General features: G+C 28.2%; 1 protein-coding gene across 1 annotated transcript; it reads right to left on the bottom strand.

Annotated features, from left to right (window-relative positions):
- Positions 1–95: 95 nt before the first annotated feature.
- On the bottom strand, positions 96–1,340 carry LOC126657030 (uncharacterized). The gene is made up of 2 exons (XM_050351648.2): positions 889–1,340; positions 96–644 (listed from the first exon to the last, which is right to left on the bottom strand). Exons 1-2 carry the CDS (start codon positions 1,101–1,103, stop codon positions 212–214), a joined length of 648 nt encoding a protein of 215 aa, XP_050207605.1. The 5' UTR covers positions 1,104–1,340; the 3' UTR covers positions 96–211.
- Positions 1,341–11,295: the final 9,955 nt, after the last annotated feature.

The following is an 11,295-nucleotide window of genomic DNA, read 5'->3' as shown; positions in this document are numbered from 1 at the left end:
CCACACACAACCATTTTACAAGTATATTTGATTGTGTAGTCTTTAATGAGATTTTGTTTATGATCAATTTTTTATTTAGATTCTATGTCAAAGGATATCAAATATCAAAGAAGTTTTATTATTTTGTGCAAGCATACATTTGTGAAAGTTTTAGAACAGACCATTGTGATTATTGATCATTTTAGGGCAGCATCTGCCAGTCCTAAACTGACTAGTTATCATATCCTTTAGGTAAACATCCTTCTATATTAAAACCCGAAACATCAATCCATACTTCATTATATCGCCCCGATATGTGATGTGAAGAATTATACTGAGCAATTGTATAGGAAGTGATGCCATCTTTAAGTGTTGTGTTTCCAGGTGAGTGTTTAGTTAGACTGGCAACTAGACCCTCCATTTCTTTCTTAATGTTATCATCCTCCGCGAACCCTGAAAACTTTCTGACCGCTAAACACTGAGCTCGCCCTCTCTCTAACTGTAAATTAAGTTCGGCGCTGGGCTGCGGAGGGTTACCTTTAGTTAAGAACAACTTTATATAATATACAGTCATTGTTGATGATGGTCTGATGTTAGTTAAGACAGGAGCAGTCATTGGAAGCTGAACAGAGTTCAGATTTGCTCCATGAATGTATTGGTGAATCCTGATAGATGACAAAGTAAACATACTATGAGATGACAATGGAAGGTATTATGTTGTACGGAAATTTGTCGACTTTTATGTTTCAGCATTTCGTTTCCGTTTCAGGAAACGCATCTAAAACTCCAAAACTCTATATTGTATGGTTTGTCATTTTCTGTTTTGAGATTTTCGGTATTTGTGCTTCCGTTTCCGTGCAACATAACTATGAATTGTTGAATATAGAATAGATAATGGATGGAAAGAACCTGTGAAAGCCATCTGTGGTAGATTTGTGAAAAGAAGTTGTTCCTTGAACAAGAGCTGAAATCCAGGAAACTTCTCTGTAGAGTCTGATCTCATAGTCTGAATCAGAGTGCAGTAATGTGTACTTAGGTGATTCTACTGCAAGGCCATAGAAAATCAGATTAGTTGCAATTAAGTATATTGCAGCTGTCACTAAGACTGAGAAAAGAATATCCATTATTCCTCAGATGTCTTGTTGATGGATGAATCACTTGGCACTAGTATAAATACCCTATGTGAATCGGTCGGTTCGGTCTGGAATGGACTGAAACTGACCAAACCAAAATAAGATTTTTAGTGTCTTGAAGGAAAGTTTGGTTCAATACTGGCTAGTGATCGCAAGTAGTTGAGATTTGAATGCTATAAATTACAAATTTAGTGGCTTTACTCCAATCAACTTCAATTTTGTTTATGCCCACTTTCTTATGAAGTTAGCATTATTCTATGTTGGATGGATGAGTTGTCTATAAATCTCCTCATAAAAATCAAAAGCAGGGTACAGATGTAAGATTGAGAGAAGAAATAGATATTAAGTCCAAAATGAGCCACTAAATTTCATATGGCAAGTAGCAGAACAAGGCTTAGTGGGGCTAAGATTCAACAGACAAGAAAATCACAGGAACGTTCAGAAAAAATTAAAATTGGCAAGTACTAGGTTTGTGGATTCATGATGTAAGATGATGCATTGTGTTGATATCCAAGTGTTTCTCTTGCAGCTTGAAAAAAAAAGTAATTTTTTCAAAAATGATCCGATTAGTAATTTCACGGGAGGTCTCGAGTTTAAATCTATCGACCAACATATTCATTTGCATAGATGAGAGTTTTCACTTTTATGGTGAGTATAAGAAAATAAAGTACTATTTTATATAGTTCATACAGTCCATTAAATTTCCACTGAATTAAAAAAAGTGTTTGTTTAGAATTATGGTTAGAATCAAGAGAGTTTCTATGTGAAATAGACTCATATGTGTCACATAAAATAAGGGATTACTGTTATTTTTATAAATGTTTAATATGTCAAAAAATGGATAGATTTGTGTATATGCTACTTTATAAAATATATATCAGAATATTCTGCAGGCAATCTTTTTTTGGAAATACATTCAGGGAAGAAATAAGCGGGGCAAGATGGTGGCCATTCTCTAGCCGTCGGTCACCGGTTGTCTTTGGTGGTTTCCTACTTCTTACGGGATTATTATTTTTAAATCATCTCATTCCGTCTCTCTTTTCCGGCTACAATATATTTTATTTTTTTCTCGTCCTTTTCTTTTCTTTGTAGTTTCGCCGCTTAATACAAAAGATTTAAAGGGAAAAACAATAACTTGTAGCTCAAAATCTGTATATATGCATACTACTTTGTGTAACAAATGACTGGTATGATCAAATTACATGTGCAATGTAATGAATTAATCAAATTTACAAAAACAAAAACATAATTGATAATAATTTGTAGTCCCCTATAGCCAGCAATGCAACAAGGGAGATTGTAGTTGGTTTGAGCAACATCATCATTATGTACATTAAGGAATGGATGGTCCATATAAATGATGTCTTAAGCATGCTACAACATCCAGATTAAGGGACTTTGGTGTCACCTACCCTATAAACTTAAAGGTTCATTTTGCCCCCTCAATTTGGCACAATATATCAATTAAATTCATAGCTTTCGACAAAAAAATTACATGTTGATTAAATTGGCTCATATACAGGGTGTCTCTTTGCAAACCCTTTTTTTCACTTTTCTTTGTTTTTTTATTTGGGTAGGAAAGCTGGACAAAATCATTGCCTAACTTTGATGCTTGGAAGCTTTTGCTATCTTTCTTTTTTTTCACCTTTCAATTTTACAGTCAAATAAAAAGAAGATTATATAGTATCAGCGTAAATAGTTTATTAGCGGAATGTAATTCTAGTCGTGAAATTATATAAAATGAATATGTTGTATTTTCAAACTACGCTTAACTAACAACAACAATTATATTTATGCTTCACCATAAAAAATTTAAAATCTCTTCAAAAACATATATCAAATTTTTGGTACTATGATCATGATTGTAGAATTTATATTCTTATTATTTTTATGTACATGAATTAATTTATTAGTTATTATATAGGTTTAAATTTTGAGTTTGCGCCAATTGATAAGTTTAATTTATTCGTATGTGTATTATGACTATATTTCAGGTAGCCTACTACTATTAAATAAAATTATAATTTGAGCTAATTACAATTTACATTCTAATTATATTTGAATTATAAAATTAGAGCACTAAATAAAATAAATCATTACTACTACTTCAACATATATAATATTTTTAATTTAATTAAAATTAAAATTTAATATAAACTACTGCTATTATTTCAATATAGCAATTTATGAAGATTTAATTTGTTTATTAATAAACTATTTCTATTTAATATTATTTTCATTTAATTATTAATTAATAAATATATTTCATTGACATATTGTATCACGAGCAGCGTGCGAAGTATGTAAAGTAATATTAGTAATTAAAAAGTAGAGAAGATTATAGTATATCAAAGAACTAAAACTTTTGAGTATTTATATTTAAGAAGAGAAATAGATGATGAAAATTGACATTGTACTAGGGAGATGATGTCTAATGGTTATAATTTCATCATTTTTTAAAAAAAAATTGTAGAATGCTACCATTCTTTATAATGATTCTATTCTCTTCTTTTAATTAATGTAGGTCCAAGTGGAATTCACTTTATTATTATTCCAACTTTTAAAAACTATTCAAAAGCTAGATGCTTGCTTTGATTCTATTTTTCTAATAAGAATAAATTAATTGCAATAATATTTTTTGACATTATATATATAAAGCTTCATCCTTCATTTTATTTTATATTTTGATTCCTTTGGTTGGTGAAAAGGAAAGAGGATAAGTTTTAATTAGAAGCATAAAAATAATTCCTTATCTCTAATCTAAAAACCTTTGGTTGTAATTGTTATGCATTCTTCTTTTGACATTGACATTAAATCTTCTTAGTGATCAAGCAAAGCATATGTAATTGAGAGTTAAGTACTTTTAAAGAAGTTCATATTCCTTACCTTAAATTTCAACCAAGGTTCAACTATTTATTTAAAAGGTATATTAAATGAAACCAAACATAGATAGGCTGACCAAAATAAATGGACATGTAAATCATCTTTAATGTAATACCATGGTCAAGAATTACAACTATGATATCATTACAAATTAGTTTTTTTTTATTTTCCCTTTTTGATATAATATGTTTTAATGCTCCACTCCCCAACTATTGATGAATTGGCATATTTATTAAAAAAAATAGTCATATTTTATTGTAACAAATATGATGGAGCATTATGTTGTATATAAATCTTTTAAGTAACTTACTAGTGATTTACATATTTTTTTATTTCACTTTTTTTTCTTCTCTATTCAAATATAAAGACTTAAAAATCAATTTGGTTTTTGAATTTGTACGCCTTTATCATTTAGCACATAAATTAATTCTCTTATCAAATAGACAAGAATTAGTCTATCTTGTGATTTAAAATGTCTTATTCACGCGCAAAGTTAGAAATTCACGTCTAAAATTTATAAGGTAACGTGATAATAATTGGTGAACTTTAATTAATTTGATAATAAAATTAATTATTAATTTGGTGAGGGCTAATTAGGAAAAATGATATTTATGTACAGAAATAAATTTTCATTAATCCACTCAAATTGTGATTGAACAAACACAACAATAAACATGATATTGTGTTCACATCACTCTCATATGCTCATCTTTTTCGATGTTTCTAAGAATAAAATGGAGTCCTAAAAAGCTTAACTTTGGTTCTTTGCGGGGTTATATCAATCCAACAGATCTTACTCACTGTCTCTCTAATGCCATATACAATCAAACATCATGGTCAACTATCATCCAACCAAAATGGTGAAGGACCCATCAAGCTACATGGACTCATCATAACTATAATTGTACAATAACTAATTGTTTATATTAAATTAAAATTATTATTTTTCTAATTTTAAAAAAATTGTTTCTAGATATTAGATAATTAAAATGTGTTTTGGCCGTCTTACAAAAGGTGTATTTGGTAAATAAAAATTAAAAAATAACAAATTTTTATTTCAATATAGAGAGTGTGATAGTAATCGATCCAAATTGTTTATTATAAAATGGAGTGTAATTTGATTATCTATTATAAATGTAATCTTCATCACTTTTTAAAAGATGAAATAATCTATGTTTACTAGAATTATTATCTATTTCAATATTGAATGAGTTAAACATTTTATTGGAAATTAACTAATTCATATTTTTTAGAGAATAGGAAGAAGAAGAAGAAAAATTGTAAGATTATATAAATAATGAACCACATATGCAAAATTCATTGAAGTGACCTTACATTAACATGGTTACATGGCATTCAGGTCATGATCTTCTAGAGTCAATGCAATCCCACCATCATTTTTTATTTTTAATATTTTTATTTGTTTTATAAAATAATGAGAGGAGAACCACTTTGGCTCCCATGCACCCTTAAATGTGCATGATATATAATGCCATTGCGGCCCTATTTTGTATATTTTGTGTAGTAATTGAAACATTGTGGCAATTAAGCTGCCTCAAGCCCCATCAAAATAATAATAATCTTCAAGTTGGAGACACCATGATTACATCTACCTATATACCCCAATCATTCAATTTATTTGAATTCTTGATCATAACTCATGCAAAATTATTTAACCTTAGCTATAGGCCTGTTTTAAAAAGGTAATGGAAGGTCACTTTAATTTTCTTTTATATACTAGTGATTAAAGAAAAGGAAAAGAAAATGAGATAATTTTGGATTTGTTTATATGTAGTGTATGCATAAAATCAAAAGTGGTTATAGTTCCTAAATTGCATCTATGCTTAGATTTGTTTATAGTCATCTTCTGGAAATTCTACTGTTTTCATCCTTTTCTCCCTTTCTTATAGGTAATGAAAAGATAGCACTGAATTTAGAGCAAATTATTCTAAAATTTTCTCAGTTTTTATTTATTAACACTTTGATGCTTTTTATTATAAAATTCTATTTAATGGTGTCACTTTTAATTCCGTTAACTATTAGACTTCTTCGTTAATTTCGACACTTACTTTTAAATGATTTGGTACCCACTTTCAATTTCGTTAACGATTTGACCCTTCACTTTTAATTTTATTAACAGTTTGTTAATTACCACATTCTCAAACGATTTGATATTTCCCTTTTAATTCCGTTAACGATTTGCTATCCCAAATTAATAAAAAGAATCTAATCGTTAACTTAACTGAATTAAAAGTGAAAAACTATTAAATAGGATTTATAAATAAATAGTATGAAACTGTTAGTTATAATATATATGGAGGATCGTACAGTAATTTGCTCTCAATTTATCATAAAAAGATATAGTCTAATGATAAAAATATTGTGATCAATCGACTTAAAAGTCTCAGATTTGATTCTTTATATTATAATTAAAAATGAACAAGTTATAGCAATCACCTTTTTCACTCCAGAAGAAGCAACATTATATACATGTGTATATTCTTCATTGCCGACTTACATTTATTCGAAAAAAAATAGACAAATATATTCATTTAAGGAAGCTAAACATTTTTACATTTTTCTAAATAAGTTCCTTTATTTATAGCCAATTATCCAACTTAGTTGAAAAGTATATGATTCAAACATAGTTTATTATAAATATAATAGATTATCAGATAAAAAGAATTGATTATATATGAGTAAGAATGTAATTAAGAAGTTACATACATATGAATATGCTTAAATTCAATGATGATCACAATAACTAGCACTAGTTAGTAGATTTTTGAACCCTCACAATTACAAAGTGTTTTATATTTGGAAATTCTATAATTTTTGAAATTTTATATTTTATAGATACAACCGGAATTAAAATAAATAAATAAATTGAAACACATGACATAGTCATATTATTGTAATAATGTGAGATTCTCTTAAAGAGTTGAAAGCCAAATCGAAATTACTAGTTAACTGATTGTTGACATGTGTTGAATTTAATCAAATCAAATCTAACCACTGATTTATTTAATCAAATCTAACTATGAACGTACGTAGTAGGTCGATTAAATAATTCTTCACTCACATTTTGCGTTGCTCTTGAAGATTTAAATGTTGAAGATAAGTTTTTGATGTTTCTTGCAAAATTGATAATTTTAAATTTCAATTTTAGGGATATTGATGGCTTCAATGTGGAATATAGGGATGACAATGGGGCGGGGTGGGGTGGAGAAGCTATCTCCATTCCCATCCCCACTTTAATGGGAATCCCTCCCGTTCTCATTTATTTGATGGAAATTAGTCCATCCCCATCCTCATCTCCGTGGATTTTCCATCCACATGGAGATCCTCACATCCTTGTATAATTTTAATATAAATATTTAAATATTTTTATTATTTTTATGAAACATTTGAGAAAAAATATGACCTATTCAATATTAATGATATAAAAAAATAAAAATAAAATTATCCTAAAAATTAATTAATCATCTAAAATATTCAGCAATTTTAAATATTTTATATTATAATAAAATAATCAAAATAAAATAAAAATTCATTAAAATTCATTACTCAATGTCCTGATAATTAAATAAATTTATTAAAAATTATGAACAATATATTAAAAAATATATAAAAATAGACCGGATCCCTATGAGAAAGGGGATGGGATCCCATGGGGTGGGGACTACACCCCCCTTCCCCTTCCCATTTCATTATTCCCCATCCTCATATCTATGAGGACAATTGATGGGAATTCCCGCCATATTAAAAACAGATCCCCATAGAAATCGATAATCTTCTCCCCATTGTCATCCTTAGTGGGATATCCATAATATTGAGTTTAACTATGATTGTATTAACCAAAGAGAAAATCACACAAAATAACTTCTTAGCCCATATTAATCTCAAACATACGGGTCCAAGTTTTATTTTTGAATATTACGGTGGCCATCTTTTTCCTTGCAAAAATAATCTTTATTATCTCAACTTTATACCTTTTTAATTTGAAAAATATGATAATAAGGAATTGGAAAGGATTTTCATATCTTCCATTTAGATAGAATTTTAAAGATTCCACCGAGATTCTCGGCATTGATTTCTCCATTTTCTCTAATCCAAAAGAAAAACCTAATACTTATGAACCAATAAACCCTAAAATTCAATTTTGATAAAACCTGCTCTCACTCTCTTTGTCTTTTATCTCGCACCAATAAATTGAACCATTAAGCTGTGGTGACGATGGCGATCGTGGAAGAGGTGGAAGATTCGATGGCAGACGTGGAGGTCGGCGGGAGGTCGTGGCGGTGGTGGATTATTTTTTTTCTTCTACAATTTATTTTTAAAGTTTTGGAATCGTCTTTATTTTTTTACATTGAAGTTTATGCAGAAGAAAAAGAGAACTTCACTCTCAATGTTGTGAAAAAGAACAAACCGATTGCTCCTCCGCCCGTTGATGTCAAGGTAATTGTTCTAAAAATTCCTTATATTAATTGCTTTTAGAGTTCAGAATTTTGCATCGTATTTAATTAAAATTCCTTTGATCTTGTAATAAGCAACAACCTTCAACGTTGTCATTCCTGCATTTTTTAAAAATAATTACTGTCAGTATCTATGTTAATTAACCATTAGGTGACTATTAGTATACTATTAGTTAATTTATAACAGAAACTTTAATTATGCAAGCATTTCTAAAGTTTTTGAATCGTCTTTGTTATTTTTTATATTGCAGTTTTTTTTTGTCAAACTGATGAAAAAAACGATGAACGAAGGCGGTTTGAGTTGAACGAAGAAAGCAGCCGTTGGAGTGGGACGAAGATAAGCGAACGATGAACGAAGGCGCGGTGGCTGGCAACTGTTGTCTTTTTTATTGTAATTGGGATATTAGCAATGATGTAAAAATAATTAAGGTTAACTATATGTTTTTTAATGGTAATTAATAGTTAACTAATTTTGTATAATTTTTTTATATAAAACATGAATATATATTGCTAAATACTTTTTTTAATTATAATTAACTAATATGTGACTAATAGTTAACTAACAGTGCCTATTTAATGAGTAATAGCATACTATTAGTTAACTGCATGTTAATTTCATATTAACTTTATTTTTCAACTTAATGTTAAGTTATTAAGAACAAATTGATATTTTTTAATGATTCGTAGTATACTATTAGTTAACTGAAAAGTAAAACCAATGTCTACATAAAGATCTTCCTTCCATACTCCGTCATATCAGAATTTTTCAATGTTGTCATTCTTGCATTTATAAAATAAAAAATTTGTTAATTTTCATATTAGTTAACCATTGGGTAACTATTAGTAAAATTTTATTATTTAAAAAAAATTAAATCGTTTTTTTGTTGAAAAAATAATTACAGCTGGTTTAAAAAAATTGTTATTCGTTTTTTAAGAATCATGTATTTGAATAATCATGTATTTGCAATTATATATGGGAATTACATTTGAATTTCTTGTTTTGCTGGATTTTTTTTGTTTCTCAAATGCTTGTTGTTTTCATTTTTTTAATCATTTTATTTTTTTTGGTTTCCCTTTTGCCGTTTATGGCATATAATTCAAATTATCAGTTGCTATAATTAAGGATTATTAAAGGTTCTTGAATATTAATTGCTATATATTTATGCTTTAAGATTTTGTAGAAGATTTTGATTTTTGTAACCACTTCCTTCCTTTTTTATAATTGACAGTAATCCTCAAATATCATAAAGTTATTTGTGAAATTTAGAAATTTAAAAAGTATGTCATCAACTTTTTTGGTCAACAGTAAAAATCTAATTAAATAAAAATATATATTTAATTTGATTTAGAACATTTGGATAAATTCGCACGTCCTTCATTTAAATTGAGTAATTAACTGCAATTGAAAAATATTAACCAAAATTAAATTAAAAGATTTAAAAAGATTGAAATAAATTGATATTTTTTTTGGCCTTTTTGAAGGGATATACCAAAAACTATGAGATAGAAAACATTAAGCAATTAAAGACTTTCAAAAGATCACAAATTATTTATAAAATTTAAGGTGTGTCCATGCAAATGAAATTAATCCACATCATGCAAATAATGTTAATTTAACTCATTAATCATTTTTACTACAAATTAAGATTTCTCAGTTTTCGCTTAATAATCAAAACTCAACTATATACATAATAAATAAATTAAATACTTAAGTACAAGCATCCTCCAGTGTACACACGCATGGCCTAATCACTTGATGATACTGTAGCTTTCTGGGTGTCATCACCATTAAAATATAGAAAAAAGAGTCATTTATATCTTTAACGCTTGACTTCAGTTTCAAGTAAATTCTCAACGTCCGAAAATATTCAAATATATTTCCACCATTTTAAAAAATGAACAATCAGACTCCTGATTTTGACAACTAGGCCCCGATGTCTTATTTATGTGCTTAATTTGAGGGGCATGGTTCACTTTTTAAGAAGTTAAAAGTATATTTGAACTTTTTTAGACGTAAAAGCTTATTTGATCTTCGAAATAAATTTTAAAGACATGAATGATCTTTTTTCTAAAATATATGGTCGCACACATTAGTGATGTAGGGTTTATCTATATCTAATCATGAGCCCAACACAACTCTTTTTTTCTAATCCATTATTTTCAAAAAAAAAAATCTGCTTTTGTTTAATTCTTTGAAAGGAAACAAATCTAACTTCAGTATTTGCTATTGCAGCCTTTCTATCTTCAGCTTTCACCGTATTTTGTTGTTGTAAAATTCATTTTCTTTTCAACAAAGATTCATTTACTCTCCAAATTTGACACAAAACATCAATTAGGCCGATTTTATGGCTTTCAAAAAATATACTCCCTCCGTCCCAATAGAGTTGTCCACTTTGCTTTTATCACACAGTTTAAGAAAAGCAATTATTGTTTATGGGTTTTGTAAAATTTTCCTTACTTTCCTTATCATACCCCTATTTAATATAGAACCCACTTGTAATTTACTCATTAGTTTATTTTAAATAGGGGTAATATAGAAAAATTAAGTGTAAAAATTAGTTATTTTTTGAAAGTGGACAAGAGTTTTGGGACAAAAAAATTTCTCAAAGTGGACAACTCTATTGGGACGGAGGGAGTATGTACTTGGCCTTTTCATAATTAGATTGTCCATTAAAATTGTATCACATCAGCTCTATTTTGTATATAATGCACAATTATTTTTCGACAAATCTAAGAAGGTAAAATGAAATGGAATGCTAAGTTCAAGGTGTTTTTTTAAACAAATAATAAACTTGACTTCAATTGATATTTTATGCCAAGTTTAG

This window comes from Mercurialis annua, linkage group LG7 (genome assembly GCF_937616625.2).
Source record: "Mercurialis annua linkage group LG7, ddMerAnnu1.2, whole genome shotgun sequence".
NCBI lineage: Eukaryota > Viridiplantae > Streptophyta > Magnoliopsida > Malpighiales > Euphorbiaceae > Mercurialis > Mercurialis annua.
The sequence above is the reverse complement of the archived record's forward strand: the minus strand, read 5'-3'. Positions and strand labels throughout refer to the sequence as shown.